A 19785-nucleotide genomic window follows, 5' to 3' on the forward strand; every position below is an offset into this window, starting at 1 on the left:
AAGGCCTTTGGTGAAGTGAAGATTGTGTACACAACGGGATATTTATGCTGCTTTTATTGCAGTTGCCTTGAAAAGTCATACCTAACCTAGGATAAAGTTTTTTCTGGACATAATGATTGCTGAATGATTAACTCTTCCAAGTGTTTCAGAAAACATAAACTGATGTGATGTTTGAGTATAGTTGACTCTAGTTGCAAGCTCTTTAAAACTAAAATCAGCATAGCATCTTGAGAAACCATGGACTAAGTGTGGGGCTATTTTCCTTTAAGTACTTTGGAGCTTTCCAGGTGTGCAGACTGTGGATTATGTTTCAGACACTGCCAGAAAACAGTTAGAGCAGCAGTTTAACATAGCTAAGCTTTTCATGTTTGCATACAGTTAGGAAATCTGGTTATTCAGAATCCAACTGTGTCCCTGTCGTTTCTTCATGTTCTTGCTGTTGTATAATGAACAAAAGTCACAACACCAGCCAAAAAGCAGATCGATGTTCAGTTTCCTTCATTGGGAGGAGGTAATTGCAGAAACATTTCCTGAGCAATGTAATTATGTATATGCTAATTTGCCTCCGAAATTCAGGTTTAGTTTCTTCTCAAGTAAAAGACTTGGTTGCAGAAAGGGACTTTCCCTTCTTCAGGAGTAGTGACTAATACATGAAAACATTGCTGAAGTTTAGAGTCAATTATACCTTGATCATCTTGGACGTTTCAGAAGCCTCATTTTTCTCAGTGTGCCTCAGCAAATTAGAATTTATCCCAACAGCAGCATAGGTTCAGATTTGTTAGTATTTGAAACACAAAGTGGGCCTTAGGAAATAAGCTCAATGAAGGAGTTGTACAAGATGTGAGATTTTGGTCCCGTCTTTAATGTATGTTCCAACCAAGCTATAAACAAGTGCATTTAATCTGGCATGCTACCTGGGGCTTATTTTCATTTTTAAATATTGTGATTAAATCACAAAAAATCAGGCCTAAAGTCAGCCTTTCTGAAGCCAGCTAGTTAGCCCATGCCATCTCTTCTATGCTGAATTGTCGCTTGTTATATCTATTCCCTGAGGCTTTACCCTGTCCAGCGTTAAATGCTTCTGATGACGGGATTCCACTCTTACCCTGGAGAGACAATTCCACAGTCTAATAGAGCTCACCATTAGTGAAATTTTACTGATGAGCAGCCTTAATTTTTCTCTGCTTAATTTTATCCTGTTACTAGACCGTAGTGATTGATTTATTCTGGGGAAATTCAGTAAATGGTTCCTGCTTCACAGGATGGACCTTACAATAAATAGCAAATTGTCATGACCTATCTGTGGGTGTCCTGAGATTACACAGGAACTCAATTTATCTCTACATTAATTCCCTGGAAGCTATTTCTGTCAGTACCAACTCGGTGGAGGAATAAGCAATGAATTTAACTGCCAGATTCCTGTTTCCTGCCCCAGCACCAGCCTTGGGGCGAGGCAATGTTTAGTCGCTCCCTGAGCACCAGGCCAAGAGGCAGGAGCTCCTGCAGGCTCTGGTTGCTGTGATGTGCCCAAAGGAAGGGCATTTAGGATCTGCTTCCCCCGTCACTTGCCTTCATTCCACATTAAAGGAGCTGATGAGGTGGAGTTACTCCAGGCTTTCCTGAGTGTAAAATAAGTGAAGAATATGACCTTATAAATTCCAGTCTACCAATCCCACAGTGTATCTGTGCCTAGTGCAGAGGTTATGTAACTACCCCAGTTTTTGTGAGGCATTTTATACCTCTTTATACATGCAGATGATCTGAAACCTGTGTTCATGTGTCAAGGGTAGGTCTGGGCATATGCTCAAATGAATTTGAGGTGCCTCAGCTCAAGAAGTGGCCACTCATGATCTGAGCTGTAGTATGAGCTCATGTATGCAGGCTGGGTATACAAGGTATCTTCATTTCACCACTTAGGATGTTTTGTTATCAAGGCTCCGCTGATGAGCAGTAACTTCTCCCTCTATGGAAACTTGACAGTGTCTGATAATGCAGCCATAGTGTACTTGGATTATGAGGATAGACTAAGGTATTCTCCTCAAAGTTCTTGGAGTTTTAAGAAGGTGGCAGGTGCTGCATGACTGCAAGTGGTTTGTTCTGTTGGAAGCAGGAGCAGTACCAGAAACCAAGAGGAATGATCATTCTAATCTTTTATATGGAAAATTTCAGATAGATATCTGGAAATCATTGATGTCATAACTCCCCCTTTTCAAACTCTTTCTTCATTTTTTTTTTTCCCCCAGGTATAATTGATTTCCTTGTGAGCCACCATCCTATTGCAAAAGTACTGAGAGATCACCTGGTCTTCAAGATTGCACCCATGCTCAATCCTGATGGAGTTTACCTAGGAAATTACAGGTATGGTGTGGGATATGAATATCTGTGTTTTATATCTGCCTTATACACCTTGTGCTGCTTTGTCACAGAATCTTATGTGGCTTGTTTCAATTAATTCCTCTTCAACTGGAGATTCTCATGTGCACATATGCTTCCTGGAGTTCCTATTGAGGAAGGGGGCTCACAATAGCAAATTTGTTTGTTCCAAGAGCTAGAGAGCAACTCTTGAAGATAGCAGGGTATCTGCTCTGCAAGCCTCCTCTAAGTGTGGGAGTTAATGTCAGCTTAGAGTTAGACCTTAGCTGTGTTTTACAAATGCATTCATTATGCTGCTCATCAGCCTCTATGTAAATGTGTCAGTCAATCACAGTTCCCTTAAACTACCCAGATCATCCATTAAAGTCACAGATTTCACTCTGTTATTGTACCAGGGATGCATGGAATGGAATAATCATTCCACCCTATGCTAATTTTGCTTCATTTTAGTATTTGAATTACTACTTTACTACTTCCTCTGTTGAGATCGTATTCAGATAATCTTTTGTTTTCCCTAAAATTGTTTGCTCTTAATGCATTTATTTACAAAATAAATGTGCTGCTGGAGGTGATAATGAAAAGCAGTTGATTAGTTGATGATTTGTTTGTGGGGGCAATTACATGTACCACACAGTTCTCTGGAGAAGCCCCTGAGAAATGTAATATACTGCATGCGGTTTTGCTTACAGCGCAAGACTAAATAGCACAATTCACTCTGTAGCCAGGCTACCTTGAGCTTTGATCTAATTAGATATTGCATTGCTAAGCAGAATAAGACTGGGTTATTGTAAGGGTGAGGAGACCACTGAGGAAGAAGCTAGAAGGTGCAGAAAACAGGGCTGCTGGCGGTTCTTTATTGAGGGAACAGCCTCATGTTGTGCCAGAGGAGTTTTAGATTGGCTATTAGGAAAAAATTCTTTACTGAAAGAGTGGTCAGGTGTTAGTACAGGCTGCCCAGGGCAGTGGTGGAATCACCGTCCCTGCAAGTATTCAAAAAACTGTGTGGATGTGATGCTTAAGGGACATGGTTTGGCAGTGGACTTGGCAGTGCTGTGTTAATGGTTGTATTCGATGGTTTCAGAGGTCTTTTCCAACCTTTATGATTCTATGATATGTGCTCCTTATCCCTCCTGTGCTGTACTAATTACTAAACTCAAGTAGTGGGGAGTTGCATGGGTGATTTCAGCAGTGGTTATATACGTTTTAGTGAAACTTCTGAGAACACATGATCTCCTTCCAGCTGCAGTGATACTCGCTCAGCTCTTGGCAAATCCAAAATCAGATAGTGATATTGCAGTAGTGGAGTCTGCCAGCAGTGGGAATTTGTCAGAATGTGTCACCACACAGGAATAAAGCCCTAAATTGCCTCTAGACTCTGATACTACATCATTTTCCTCTGTTCCAGGTGCCTTGCACATCAGCAATTCCAGTTGCAATTAAGCAGTTTTTGGTTTTCCCCATAAATTCACTTGCCCTGTAGGTTTTTCCCCTGCACTATTATTTACAGTTTTTGAGAGGCATGCAGCTTTACAGACATGCATATGGCTTATAACTTGAAAAGCCTTTGGGGAACCCAGGTACTATGAAAGGGCATGTGAATTAATTTGGAATTGCTGAGCCTGATGGTATACTATTGGTTTAACTTTTCATGATATGCAGGATTTTCAACCCTCCTGAACTAAAGAGACTTTTAATGAGGTAGTTGGAAAAACATTTGATTTTCTTGCAATTCTTCACTGTATTTACAAACGGCCCAATGTAACTAATAACTTAAAAATTAGGGTAATAAGCAAAATGCTACCTATTATCTTGAGAAGAATATTAAAAAGCCTAGTAATGTGCCAGCATTGCAGTTAACTAGTGCTGAGTGAATAATTTACAGCAAACACTTTATTTCCTCCTCATACAAAATCCACAAGCACATCACAATTTATTTACTTGAATTTAGTGGATGAATTTCTAAAAAAATCTCTAAGGATCACTTGCTTGTATTCGAAAATTTAACTCTGAGGCTTTTCAGTGATTGGCTAGATAACCCTGTTTCATCTCTTTTGGTCTTTGTTCAGATTAGCACGTAAATAGGACTTTCAGAAGTCTTCCACGTAGCGTGGTCTAACACAGATCTATTGGCTGGGGACAATCCCCTGCTTTTGCAAACAGGGGTGCCATATGCAGCAAGAGCAGCTTTAGGCATTTGAACTTCTCCTCCCTGTTATCTCCCTCTTTCTCAAAGCAGCAGCTGGTGACTATTTCTTTGGTTCATTGAAGGTTCACATTCAGAGCTATGCAAGCTAAGATAATGAAATGGGTAATTAAACCTCATGCTTGAGTTTGTAAATTGATCTCCTGCCAGTGTGAGAGAGGGGGTTTTTTTCACCCCACCAGTACACAGCTTTGCACAATTGGCAAAGTACACTGTCGGATGCACTTCACTGTCCTCTGAAATCCCAGGCACAGTGGGCACCATTAAAAGTCTGAGTGTGTCAGCAATTCTCATGGAAGGGATGGGATGTACCAGTTCTCCTGAGATCAAAACCGGAACTAACCCCTCATTTACCCAGGATGATATGGTGACAGTTGGCTGATGAGATTTACTTCATTGTCACTTTTGGGGATGCAGGACTTCGACTGAGAATGTGGGTCCTGTGCTCTCCTCCAAAATCCGTGAACTGAGGTTTAGGAGTTTAAGCCAAATCTGCAACAACGCTGCCAAGAACTGCCTGTTTTCTATAAACTCTTGCTCATTCTCAAGAGAACAGACCAAATGGGTTGTGACTCTAGAGGGACTTTCATGTGGTGAAATGTTCATAACCAGCAACAAGTGAGTTTAATATTGCAGCTATAAAGCACAAGTGCTCACAGAACAGACACATCTGCGAGGAAAATTGTTTATATGTCACATGTACATTCAGGTGGCTCTAAAAGAAAAGATCATGGAAATGAATGTCAGTGCTCAGTTTATTCGGATGCATGGAAATAGAGTGCTAAACTTTACTGATTTATTCAAGTTTATGCAAGAGTTTAAGAATTTGTGGACCCATACAGTTAGGAATTAAAAGACAAAGTGTCCCGTGGGATGCACAAGGGTGATTAAGCATCCCTTCTACTGTAGAATGTCTGGAAGGTCTGTACACAATTTGAAAAAAAGTTGGGTTTGGTTTTTTGTTGTTTTTTTTTTTAATAAATGGGAAAAAGTTGTAATTTGCTGTGGCCAAGGATGTAGTTTTTCACAAAACAGCAAGACGGACTTCATCCTTTTCTTGATGTCTTTAAAGCTTGGTATTACTGCACTTCTAAGTGTAACTGGCTTTAGAGTTACAGTGTGTAAAAAAAATGTTATGCCACGTGAGCTTGTTAATTAAATTGCCCAGGAAGATGATGTTGGTTGACCTAGCTAAAATAACGAGTCTTCAGCATAATTTGCCCTCTGTTCTAGCTGGCAACTTGTCCTCAGCTCTCATCCAAATTGAAAGACCCCTTTTTCTGGGATTGCATGACTTGATCTTTAGCTTTAGTTTGAAAGAACATGGCCCAAAAATAAAAAACATTTGTGTGTTTCTCCATAACACTAATCTCACCTTCTCTGATGGATTAAACTGTGAAACAGCTTTAGGAAATAAAGAAAAACTAGTTCAGGGAAGAGAGATTTCTCGACTTTTCTCCCTCTGTTTGCAGTATAACATTATCATCTTCTGAACTCACTGCCATCCCCAGGGAGGTGGGGGTAGACTAAGGGGGGGAAAAAAAAAGTGTTCTTGGTTAAAAAGTCGTGAGTCCCCAGGCTTGGCCTGAACTTTCCTTTATCGAGAGCTTGTTCTTAAGCTGGCATTCTGCAGCTGAATGCTGAAATGTGTCCCTGCAGGCGAGATGACTGTACCACACCGCCTTAGATTAGTTCCAATTTGTCAGCCTCACCTTTCGGAGACGAAATCCTATACTGGCACCAAAAGGGATGTGTTGCTTAGTCTGGGCAGCTCTTCACTGAGGTATCCCAGAAATGCCATGTCAAGGCAGTTGAAATATCCTGACCGTTCTCTAAAGGCTTTGTCGCACAACCTAGTAAGTCTTCCCGTTCTTTGCCGTTTCTGTGTTGCCTTGACTTGGATAACTGTGACAGTATCAGCCTTTGGTAAATTAAAGCCATGAATTGGCTGAAATGTTCTGAACTGTCATCATTACTGTATCCTTCTTGCTTGATTGCAGGGACTGCAAGAATTTGTGTGAATGGGGAGAAGAGGGCACACGCTGATTCTAATCCTTTCTCATTTCACTGTCAGGGCCAATATTTCTGAACTCAACACAATCTTTACTGCTTGCTGGTGTGAGGGGTTAACAGAGTAATTTGTTGGACAGAAAGGAGGCCAGCCCTACCCAGACTGGAAAACCAAATTCAACATAAACAGTGTCAGTATCCTTAAGCTGTGTTGTGATTAAATATTTTGAGCAAATGGTATATTTTTGCCCCAGAAATGTAGTTTTGTAAGGACTGAAATAGTTTGTGGAAAGGAGTTGAATTTAGCAAATTGTTTCTAGTAAAAAAAATTATCTGGGAAGGCTTGGGAAACGTTTTGAATGATTCATAGCAGCATTTTATAAAGGACAATGTTATTTTGTTTCTGTTTGTTAATGGCATGATTTTTTTAAAAACTGCCCTTTTTCTAAACATTTGTTTTGAAAGACTTGAAATACAAACAGAAAACTAGGCTTTGGACCTGGTGAAACACTTCAATTTATCCTTAATAGGTTTTTGTGGACTTTATTTCTATGACTCTAGAAACAGTCAAAAGCTCAATATTCGTGTACATTCGTAGTTTATGAGGGTTTTTTAACAGTAAATGCACATGTGGACTTTATCCAAATTATTTTAACTATAAATCAGAGCTATACGTTGTAACAATGAGGAGTTTTGATTTTGATCTTTGATAATATCACCTAGGGGGATACACCTATACCTACACACATATATGTGTGTGTGTGTGTATTCACAGTGTCTGGGTATGTTATGTGGTTCTTACTATAACTTGTTCAGTTGTGAGACACGGCTGTTCCTGTGTACACTATCATTTGCATAATGCCTCTTCATTACTTTTTCACCTATTTTTCTGGAGGGGAAGGTGTTTTTTCTTAGCTTCATTTAATACATGGGAAATTCATGCATTGCCTTGAATTGAAAAACAGAGTATCCATCTCAGATGACAAGATGAACCTCTCAATGGAGTTTATTTTTCCTAATTAGGTGTTTGTCATTGTGTATTCTATATAACAACATATAAGTAAACAATCATGGACCTTTTGAATAAATTTATTGGTTTTATTTATGTTACTGGGCATAAAAAATCTATAATTACCAGGTACAGCCGCAGTATAACTGGTATTTAATGACAATTACTTTTTGTTACCATAGAAATGAGTCCAAAGTAGTTACCTATAATTTCTCATTTCCAAACCTCACACATGTTGTATTGCGGTATTACCATAGTAATTGCCTATTAGTCATCATAAAATAAGCAGTTACCCAGAAGATATCAGGATAGTGTGAAATTTCTCATCTCATTCAAAACTTGCAGCACATGCCGCTTCTCGTCTTCCTTTAGTGGGATTTTTGCCTGAATGACAAAAATGTCCCTTGTACAGGAACCCAAGGGAAGAAGGGATGTGATTGAGAGAGAATTGTACTCTATAAATACACCAAGTCAGGAAAAGTATGTTCCATCCCCTGAAAATATAGAACTATTTCTCATTATTGAAAAACAGACATTTTTCAAGCCCGTGAAACGGAGACTTGTTTCTTGCTGTGAATTTCCTATTTATTTATTTTTTCCCCAATTCAATTGTGACCAAAGCAGAGGTGACACACCCTGGGGAGGGGGTGGGTCTGTGAGACCACCTGTGCTGTGTCAGGCCTCACAAGCCCAGTATCCACTAATGCAGCAGTGGTGCAGGAAGCATCATCCACTCCAGCCTGCTGTTAGCTTCATGGACTTCTCCTGAGTGGCCCCTCTTGCACCTTGTTTGACGTTTTATCTTAGATTACGTGTTATTGAGGCCAGTGAGTCTCTCTGTACCTGCTTTGATCACATTTAATATCAGCTGTGGGTTTGAGATTCCCGGGATTACAGGAATGGCAGGCTGCAGGTACTGAACGCGTTACTTGCCCCCTGGTAAAGTGGTGGCAGCTGAGCTCTTCTGCTCCAATTTCAGAATTGGAAATCCAGGGTGGCTTTCTAATGCTTCAGTGTATTTTGACATCCTCTTGGATTAAAAACATGGTTGTGGCCAGGATCAACCACCCTGATAAAGGGGGGAAAACAAACAGAAAGAGACCTGCTACAGTGAGGGAAAGGCCATTTTTGTGTATTGCCTTCTCCCAGGAGGCTGGAAGGTGGAAGCATGGCAGAAGATTTATCCTTCCGCAGCTCTAGTCTGGTACTGAGGATGGGTCAGGAATCTTCTCTTCTGTCTTTCTTTCACGTCTGGTGTGTGTTTGTGTCTGGTTTGAATCTCCCAGCTCTTGTCTTGTGCCACGTCGGGGCTCTGGGAAGCGAAGTCTGGGGTGGATCTCCAGTTGTGGCACAGGTGTGCTCTGGGCAGCAGCAGTGGAAAAGACCAGGGAGGCAAGGGAGCAGCAGAGTTTTTCTCCAGCCCTTACATCCATCTGGCTCAGAGCATTGCCATTCCTTTCCTACCTGGAAGTTTTCTGGCCATTGTGGCTTTTATTGCCCAGAGAGTGCTGTCATCACCAGACAGTTACAGGGGTTGCTGCTTTGCTCACCATTACTTAAAAAAATCTTCCTTGTAAAAAAGTTGTCATCCTTTATCTTAAAACAAATACTAGGTTTGCAAAAGGGTTCCTATCTACTGCCACTGAAAATGCTCTTTATATTGATGTGGTAACTGCTCATTTAAACCATATTACAGCTCCTGAGTATTTTTCAGTTGCTATTGATGTGACAAATTCTCTTGCACAGAGGACTGCACCAATCAATAGAGTCAGTATATGTGCTTTAACAACAAAGCCACATGCCTTGGGGTTCCAGTTGAATCTGAACCTTTTAGTAGCATTGAATAAAGCTGTATTTATTTTGCTTTTGGTGCAAGGAATAAAAAAAAATCCGAACCCAACCTAATTTAATACAACTTGTTGGAAAGGTTTGAAGGCAGCATTATGGGGCCATTTTCACATGTGATGAATACATAACTAGTGTCAGAGCTGCTATTTTGTTTTTGTAAGTGAATTCTTCTCTTTTAGTTAGATTGATCTGGAACTACAGAGTAGCCTTTTATTTTTAGACGAGCGGGGAGAGAAGTCATAAGGAGAAATACTGAAATCATAGCTTTTTTTATGGCTGCCACTATTCCACGGAGAACGAGATAAGATGTCCTTAAAGAGACAGGGCTATTTATTTTCCATTTAAATAGCACCATTTGTGATTATTACCTTTGAGCCGTTATGCGGAGAATAAGCACCCAACTCATTAATCCCAGCCAAGTCACTCAAAGTTTTGTACCTAAGTGCCATTTATGTCTCTGAGTTGCTGTAGGAGCCTATTCTAGACCTTCACTGACTTTATTTTTTTGCATTCTTTTATCTCCTAAAATGTACTTGTAATTAACAGGGGTCTCAATGTCAGTTTGGTTGACATATTTGTTTCCTTTCCTCCGCTCCTAAAGGTGATCTCAGGTCTGAATAATCCCATCTGGGTGTTTTAGCTTTACTTTAAGTAACTAAACATACTGGGCTTTCTTTTTTTAATTTCTCCTGTAAATCTGACTTGTATCTCTGGTGATTTGAGTTCTTGTTCATAGCAGCAAACAAAGGACCAAATTCTCCAGTGGGTTGTTTTGTTTGTTTACTTTGGTTTTGTGTCTTATTTGTGTTTTTATTATTATTATTATTATTCAGTTCTGCAAATGGCTTAGTAAACTTCAGCCAACGTGCTCTAGATCTTTGTTTTGGTTTATGCATCTGCAATTTAGCAATAATTAGGTTCAGATATCTAAAATTAGCTGTGGATCTACATTTATCAGTGTGTGTACAAAACCTGTGTTGCATTCCTGGGCTTTGAGGCACTATGTAGGTACCAAGCAGTATTGTTTAGAAAAAAGACATCTTTAAATACACCCGTGCAATCAAAACAGGGCTTTATTGTTAGTCTTGCAAGTGAGAAACACGCTGAGCTGGTCTCTGTCTAATGACATAACGAGCTGAGCTCTACTTCTCCAGCAGTAGTTGCCAGGACACAATCCATGGCATTTAAGAGCTGATACAAAAGACTGGAGGGCTGCTCCCAAAAGGCTGTTTGCCAGACACGGGAAGTTATGGGGGTGACACAACCCAAGAAATATGCTGTGTATTCTCAAGTGCCATCTGCTGGTACTGTTAACTGAGCTCTCTCCAGCGACAGGTGCAAGGCATGCCTGCATCTGGCTTTTTTTATTGGTGGCCTGAAGGCAGCTGCCTCCTTACAGGGCACATATTGTTGGCTTCTAACATGGGTTGCCCCAAGCTGCAAGTGCACCAAAGCCATTCTCCCAGCCCAGCAGTTGCCATAAGGATGCTGTGCCAAACTGCCTTGAAAGAGGGGAGGTGGCAGTGCAGTGTCAGCGGGCAGGAGGGATGTCCATTGGCTGCTTATCCCAAGAGGAGATGGTCTGTGATAAGGAAAGTGTTCCTGTAGCTGTCAGCAGTGGGGACAACTGCCATTCCAATTCCCAAGGCTTTGTCTTCTCCCTTCCCCCAGATGAAATTACTGGTACTGTTGCTTTGCTGCAGGTCCAATTCAGGGAAGTGCTCAGAAGTGGCACTTGCAGTGAAGGCTGTGCCTCAGGAGCATGAGTTGATTCTCTGTGGGTTTTCTTCCCCTTCTGCCTTTGTCCTTGTTTAATTTTCCCTCCTTAACACAACCTATTTACATGAAATCACCAGCAACTAGTGATCACTCCCAAGATGTCTGCAGGAGCCTCTTTCCTTGTAATCAAGTTGTATCATATTATACAAGTGAGGGGTTCAGTACTCACCTTCAGTTCACCAGGAAAAGATTTATCACCTGTCAATAGAAAAGACCAGTCTTCCTGTTCCAACTACTGCTATGTGAGTGGGGAAGAGGAAATACCATCCAAGTTATCAGGAAAACAATAGCAGCCTAAGGGAATGTTTGCTTAGGTTCCATTTTTGTTGTTTTCTTTTCCTGGGTGACAGCTGTTCTTTTATTTTTTTATTTTTGAAATTGCAGCACTTAAAGGGATGGCAGCTTGCTGTTTAATTTATAATATTGGTCCTAAGGGCAGTGTCGTGTAACGTCAAAACAATCCTGAGACAAATCTAAATAATAAGCATTCATTATCTAAACCAATATTGTATTAATAAAACAAGACTAAATAATTTGAGGATGTGTATCACTTCTGAGCAGTGTAAAGGCAGACACCTGCCCCAAGTTCCCACTCACATGTCTTGGACAGCACTTTAACTCCCAGGTACTGTAATCTCTTTGTGACTTGGAAGAGCCTTGTGAAGTGTCTCTAACTGGTTCAGAGTTCTGATATTTCATCCTGTGTTTGGAGAAGAAACTTTTTTTTCTTGGCGTAATTCTCATAGGGGAAGCCTCCCAAAGGAAACATGGTTAAGTGTGGAGTTTCAGGAGCTTGAGAGGTGTTGAGCTCTTGAAAACCAGTGCTGGTGCTCATTTGAAAATTTAGGTTGTGGTTGTAAAGGAAACTTTAGCTACTAGTACACAACCCTTTTCTGCTGAAGCAGGGAGAGATTGGGGACTGCTGTTTCACAGCTGCTTTAAGCTAAGGAAGATGTGTGCTGGTGCCCAAAGGGGCAGTTCAGTTCTGTTTTCCCTCCTGGCTGTGCATCCCTGCCACCTCCTTTTTGCCAGGACTGGTGCTTGTGTGGCAGTGCTGTGAGCTAGAAACGGACCATTCCTGCAGAAAATCAACCTGACAAAACAGTTTTCACTTGGGTCCCTGTGCAGCCAGAAAAATGGGACCAAGACAGGAGGGAGGAATGAGCAGAGAGGGATCCCTTTTTCGTTGCAGCTTCGGTGTAGATGGACATAAAGCAATTTTGAAGGCAGAACATAAATGTAGGTGGCTGTTGTGCAGTTATTCTGGGAATCTTGGAAGTGAAAGGCAACGGTAGATTTCTTGGACGGTTTTTGGTGTGTTCAAATGTAACCATGCCTATACGATCTCTTTCTTAGGACTGTTATTTGCTAAGAGCAGCAAATGATTGTTTACACTGCTTGGTAACAAATTGGGTGACTTGGCATGTCCATTCAGGAAAACGGGGGCTTTATGGTGTCAGAAGCTGAAAACAAGCTGTTTCCATGCAACTGTTATACCCCATTATGGACACATGGTGAAAAACTGCCCACAAAACCCTTTCCTCTCCGCTCCCTATAAATACAGAAGCCGTCATAGCTGTGCTGACATGGCAGAGGGAGCAATTAATCTCATAGCAGATTACTTCTCTGCTGCCCCTGGTGCCAGGCAGAGGGGGGATGCCAGGATAGGCTGGGAGGAGGCAGATGTGACAACTGATTGACAGCTGATGGCTTTGCCTGGTTGGTGCCGAAGAGCTGGAGGAAGAGTGCTCTGCCAACATGGAGGAGTTGGGATCAGAAAAGGGATGTGACACTTCAAGCCACAAAAGCATTAGCCATCTGTGCCAGTGTGAGTGGGACAGGTATGCTGCCTCCTCGTCCCCTCCTAGACGGGAAAGGATGTATATTAGTAGAAGTATTTGTGACTTAACACGCAGCTCCTCGGTGTTAACCCGGCTCCCCAGGGAAGAGAAGTGCTTATTTCAGGTTGCGCAGATCATAAACCTGCTGCCTTGTGTGGTGCGTGTGCTCTGAATACTAATGCTGCCTCTCCCCTTTCTTTACTGCCATGGCCATTGGGCTGATGTATTGTATAGATTATACAATGATAATGGATGGGGAAGGGGAATTTCATCTGTCTCTTTAACCAAAATATGAACAGTAAATCCTGCCAGTTTGCAGAGAACAGCTGGATTTCTAATAACACTGGAATGCTGTTGTGATGGTTGTGGGTGGGGAGTGGGTTTAGCTGCCCCCTCCCTTTTATCACTGCCATTCAGACATCCAAATGCTTGCAAAAGGACTGGAGCTTTCCAATGCCCTGAGACTAATGCAGCATTTATCCTGGGAGTCTGCCAGCTCTGTTGGATCTTGGAAAAGCCTGACCCCTCTTTGGTGCCTCTCCACCATGCCCAGGGGAAGAAAGGGAGGCAGGGGCCTGGCATTTGATTTTTCCAAGTAACAGCTGGGTGAGAGAATGTTTTTTTTTTCTTCTTTACAAGACCAGTCTTTACTCACTGAGTAGGCTGAGCTGTGATACCATACTCTGCAAAGCAAGGGGTGAGGTGCATCCCAAAAGGGCTTACACTAAGGCTGTACCTTTGAGACTCTCAAGAACTGAAAGAAGGATGTCACAGAAATAGGCAAAGCCTCTCAGACTGGTCGCATTTTGTATTATTAATAATAATTTTTGTATAGTAATTTGAATTGAAATAGGTCAGCAAGGAAGCCTGAACGTTCAGATGATCAGTAGTGCATTGACACAGCAGTGCTGACCAGAAGCCCCAGTCCTGTTCTGCTAGGTGCTGTACAAGTATATCATAAATGATCCTCACTTTCCCAGAGTGCTTTCAGAGCTAAAAGAGTATGGCACAGCAGGAGGACAAGGCAATCAAGCAAGCTGTTATAGCAGGGGAAGACAGAGCACTAAATATAATAGGATGAATAGTGGTAGGTTTTTTTCTTTTTTATGGTTTTTTTTCCTCCTCTGGTTGGTGGCAGGGAACACAATAGCAAACTATACAATCGGGCTGAATAACCTTCGTATATCAACTGAGAGTAGGACTACTCTAAATTTGGTGAGCCCAGGGAAGGAGCTTTCAGTGACAAAATGCATTTGCTGAGGATGGTTGACCCAAAAGGTGGGTTTCTTCAGAACAGATTGCTTTTAGATGTTCTGTTCTCCTATTCTTTACTCCTTGCACAAAACTGCAGAGCTCTACTCAGCTCCCCGTTCAAGTACCATTTACATTCTAGCACCAGGATTTTTGTTATTCTGTTGCAGCTGAGCAGTATTATGGTTCTACCCATTGTTTTACATCTGGATTAAACTGTCATTTTGTGCATCTGGAGGTGGGTTTTGGAAATCCACAGATGTTCAAAGCCCAGTCAATCTTTTGGCAGTGCTTGCAAATGAGGAAGCTGCACAGTGAAAAAAAATATCTATTCCATGCAAGCAGTCGAAGCAAGTTTTGTACCCCAGCAATTGTCCTTGGATACATCTTCTCCCTGCTCTTCCAAGACTGAAAAAAAAATCAATTCACAAACTGCCAGTCAACCCCATTTACTTTTACTGTGCCTTTACTAACCTTCTGTACATTTTCAGCTGCGAAAATCTTCTATGTTTTTAATTCTTTTGTTAGGGTTTACTTTTCCTTCTGCTCTTGATGTGCAAGGAGGAACTGACGCTGGCATAGGTTTGCTCTTGACATCTCCATCTTGCTGATGCTTTGCTAACTAGCGTGAAAGAAAGACAGGTCACAAGGAGATACGCTGTTATCAGTATGGGTGAGAGGCAAGTGCAATCCTGGCAGACAGTTCTTTTTCCTTACATTGGTCACCTTTTCAATTACAGGTCTGATCTGCTAAAGTTTTGTCATTCTCATTCTAGTTTCTGTTAATGAAATGCATTTAACTGTCAGCTCTTGTTAACAGTAACAACACAACCGAGGATTCATAAATTCCCCTGGAAGTCAAATGACTGCTACCTTAGAAGAACTGAGTCAAGTTCTTTTTCATTTTGAAGCTGGAGGAGGAGACAACCATAGCTTTCTTGATCCAGACAGCCAGAATATTTTGAACAATGAATCTATTTCAGACTTTTATTTCTGAAAAAAAAAATCTATTTCTAAGAATCCTGGGGTTTTGAGTCCCTATCATCACTCAGTTGTGCTCTTTGTATCTTGTATCTGTCTCAAATTATCGCTTGTTACCTGGAATGTTCAGAAATTCAACTTTTTAAGAGGCAGTTAGTTAGACAGTTAGTGCTCTCCACAGATGTACAAACAGTTGTGTTTGGCACAGGTTCAACCTGTTATGAAGAACAAGAATGAGAAGAGTTTTAGAAAACTTGTCATATGATTAGAAAGTCCTGGAGAGCTTAGTTTGTTTAGATTGGCAAACAGCAGGCAAAGGAATGAATGACATGATCTGAGACTGTATGTGGGGACCCATTGGTCTGTGATCTGAGTCGGAGCACGTACATGAAGAACGTACCAGCATGGAGTAACAGGAGGGTAACTTTTCAGTACTATAGGGGAGGGCATAAAAGAACTGAATGTCTTGACACAGCTATTAAAAAATGAAGGTTCAAGTCCATGAGGGGATGGTCAAAGACTGTGGTGTATTTTCCCTGATGGACTGTTTTTGTTTGAAATCAAGATTTGTTTGGGATTTTGTTAGTTTTCTTTTGAGGTTTTTTTGGTTGCTTTTTGGGGGAGAAGGGCGGTTCAATTTTTTGTGAATGGGAACAGCTTCAGAGGAGGTCTTTGTGTGTGAATGGTAGATCAGCAAAGATGATCACAGTAGCCTCTTTCTGGATTGAAAATGTATGAATTTCAAAGTATTGTATAGCACTGAAAGTTTTCTTTTGCAAGAAGCCCATATACCCAATGATTTCTAGGTCTCTCTTAGAATTAAAGGCTTGTTTGACTGGAAAAATTTGACACGGTGCATACAGACTAAGTCACTCAATCTAATTGAAGTATTCTATGAGTTCTGGAGAGAATTTCTTCCTTTCAAATGACAAAGTCTATTAGATTCAGTGGAAGTTAAAGGCTTCTTCTTTCAACTCTGCAATACAGAGGGGTTTGCTGTTTGGTGTCATGTAAGCTTAATAGGGTAAGGAAGAAACATCACAAAATAAAACATCATACTTCCTCAGAAAATCCAGTTAACTTCTGCTGATGCCTCCCTGAACACTTGCCTTAAACAGAAGCTGTTGGGCTGAAGCTGTGTAAACCCTGTAGTTGTTCCAGGTCTGCAGGAGCAGGAAAAAAGTCAGCTTTGACCATTTGATCTTTGCTGGCATGAGCAGAAATAGTTTGTTACCTGCATGTTCCTCAGTGACAGTTAAGTTCATTATATATATGGTTCTTTATTTAAGGTCAAACATGGAAAAAAAATGCCTTTTTTTATTGTAAAGATACAATCTCTAATCTGTAAAATAAAAGGCTGATGCATGGAGTTTGGAGTAGCTATTTAAGTTGGAAGCAGGCCATGACTAAGTGCTGGCATGAACAAAGAAAAGAATGTGGCCACATTCCTTATAAATGGATCTCTCGGATAGTCCACATCTCTTTTATCTAGTCTTGGAAACAATACTGTATTTTCCTATATCCTGGGACATAAATTGTATTAAACTCTGAGCTCTTACATGGTCTCAGTGTGACTTTGACCACTGGTCAAGGTGAAAGGTGATATTGAGTTCTGTCAGGAACAGAGTATTTTGTCTTTGGTCAACTTAATTAAAGTGACCACCCAAATTTCTCCCTGTATATATGTTCACACCACTATATAACTGAAGAAGTTATCCTGCAAATTAGAATTACTGCCAACAATGGTAAACTGATAAAATAGAGTTAAAATGCTAAGTGGTGATTTACAAGATTGGAATTACTTTAACATAACTGGTTGATAGTAAGAGCTTTGTTTTATTCCAGCTCGTGTCTCTTAATTGGTACTTCCAGAAAACTGCAGCAGAGATGGAATCTGAACCTTAATTCTGTGCTTTTCACATACTCCTGGCCTTTTTCACTCCATCCTGCTGGAGCCAGACAGTGCACATGTACCTGTCTGGACAGTCCTGTTTTACTCGTGAGGAAATCCTTAGGTCTGCACTGGATTTGGGGGGCTTGTGGTTTTCAGGTGGCTGAAGTTTTGGTTGCTGACCTTGGGATATGTCAAAAGCTTCTGGAGTCCAGAGGAAGAGTGTTTAGCAATTTTTAATATTACAGGTCCATCTATAGCACTTCCCCAATCAGACAGTGAAAGAGTCTTGAAAGTTTTGGCTTTAGAATTTAAAGTGTAGTTCCTCATTGACGCCATGGAAAGGCTCTACAGTTATTTGTGTTGCGAATTAAATAGAGGGGGAAGTGAATTTTTAGATGTATGAAGTTTTCTCTTCTGATTCCTCTCTTACTGCTTGTTTCCATTCAGATGAAGATGTAATGGTGGCCTATTTGGCATTTCTCATCTCCCACAGCCCCTATCACAGGATTTTGTTCCTTTGCATGAATGAGTCTGAGAGGACAAGTGGACCTAAACCAGCTGCAAGAAATTTCCCAAGGGGTTGCCTGCAGGCATAAATGCACCAATGTTGGGACCAGAGCAGCTGCCTCTGTCCTGTTAGCTAAGGATCTGGTTTGGGGCAGGATGGGGCATCTCAGGACACACAGCATAAGAGGAATGGAATTTGGAGTAGAGTGTTCAGCTGCAGGACACAATTATGCCCTACTGTACTCTCCTTTTCTTTTTTTTTTTTTTTTTAGTTTTCTCTTGAGACTGTTCCTATTCTCCCAAGAACATCCTGAAATCCTGGGTTTCTAGATCTGTTTGATTAAAAAAAATAGAAAAAAGGAAAGAAAAAGGCAGAAATACTTAACATTTATAGTTTAAAATGTTTCCTTTTGTCTAAAATTCCTTTTAATAAACAGAACTTTTCTGTGGATTATCAATTAAGAGTCTGAAAAAGCAGCAAAGAGCTTTCTGGTAAAGGGCAGGTTTCTAGGACTAGCTCTGCAGTTTTCCTTTGGCACATAAGTCCATATAGTTCTACATGAAGATGTATTTCTGGAAGCAGTTGATACCATAGTAAATAAGATCCTGTTTGTCTCTACAAGAAGTTATTAGATCTGTGAGTAACAAGGACATAACAGTTGCATGTTTTAAGACTCCACTGGAAACTATTTCTAGTTGTCCTAAAAGATCATTGTTCTTTGAGTTGTTTTTAGAACTCCCTTTATCCTGAATTAAAATAAAAAGAAGAAAAAGTCCTTCAGAGGGGGTATAATTAAATGGGTATTTGCCTGTATAACACACTCTGTAACTACAGTGTGTAGAAGTCTCAGTCTTCTAATCTCCTGAAAAAGCTGGAGAACAGGCCTTTAGAATATAGACCTGAACATGAGGAAGAAAGTGTTGTCATTTGCTTTTTTATCTCTTTAAAGTACTGAATCCTCTGCCCAGAGATTAGGAGTGACGGTCTGGCTTTAGTGCTATAATACCTAATTGAATCCTGAGCCCAGGTGTAGTCCTGAGGGAGGACTTAGCGCAAATTCTCATACTGATTTTGGCATTGTAATTACCTTTCAACCAATGACACTTCCTTTAATTTGAGTACCTGGACCGCAGCTACTCTGGGACATAGTTTTAAAGGTAACCTATGCCTAATTCCCAGTGATTCCAGAACCATGTCATGGGACAGAACCTGCTAACAAGAAATTAGGAGTTAGCTACCTCATGACTGGCAGACAGGACCTGATGTCTACCACCCAGAGCACGTACCAAGTGTGAGCTCCAGTAGGGAACGACAGAAGGTTGTCATTAGTGAGAATTAAGATTGTCATTAGTGAGAATTTCAGTGACCATCCTTGACTTGAGAGGAGAATGAGTTCAGGAGAGCTTGGGGAATGACTGTGAGGAGCAGAACCATAATGACATTTGATACTCTGGCTTATGCCTGGGCATAAGCAGAGGCAGAATGTAAGAGCCACATTTGCTCTGAGTATGGCTAAAGAAGAGAGGGGCCTTCTTTCTCTCTTTGTTCATCAGCCTGTGTTGGGGGTGATTTGTGTGCTGGTTTCTTCTACCAGGCTGATGTGCCATTGCTACTGCTGTGCTTGCCACTATTTGATGTGTAAATACTGAGTGGAGTGAATGTTAGATAGCTTTTATTACCCTGGGCTTATGTGACATCCTCCTGAGCTTTCAGGGAAGTTTGTACATGTGTGGGCTATGCTGAGATACTGAAAGAGCTCGGTTGGGCCACTGGGCTAAACCTGGGCTCTCACCTAGATAGCACACCTTGCTGCACTGACTCTGCTTTGGGAGGCTTAAAATGGGAGCGTGGAAAAGAGAGGCAAAGATCTATCTGAGTTCTGGAAAACATATCTTGTAGTGCAAGATAAAGGAGATAATTCTTTAATGTATAAAGCTGATACCACCATCATACACGTGTTCAGTCAGAGGGGCCAGGCAGGCACTGACAACCTTAGCAGAGGAGGATATGGCAAAAATATTTGGAGACTGAAAGTTTCAAATAGGAAAGTAAACCTTTCAAATGGGGAAACAAGTTGACAAGGCATGT

General features: G+C 41.1%; 1 protein-coding gene across 2 annotated transcripts in view; it reads left to right on the top strand.

The window, feature by feature from the left end:
• BEND5 (BEN domain containing 5) overlaps positions 1-19785 on the top strand; it is a 911380-nt gene that overhangs the window by 716988 nt on the left and 174607 nt on the right. For both annotated transcript variants that reach the window (XM_027683052.1, XM_027683053.1), the window contains exon 8: positions 2244-2358. In XM_027683052.1, coding sequence (XP_027538853.1) covers positions 2244-2358 — 115 coding nt within the window. The remainder of the gene's footprint in view (positions 1-2243; positions 2359-19785) is intronic.

Source organism: Neopelma chrysocephalum, unplaced genomic scaffold, assembly GCF_003984885.1.
Source record: "Neopelma chrysocephalum unplaced genomic scaffold, ASM398488v2 Primary Assembly neopelma1_64, whole genome shotgun sequence".
Classification (NCBI taxonomy): Eukaryota; Metazoa; Chordata; class Aves; order Passeriformes; family Pipridae; genus Neopelma; species Neopelma chrysocephalum.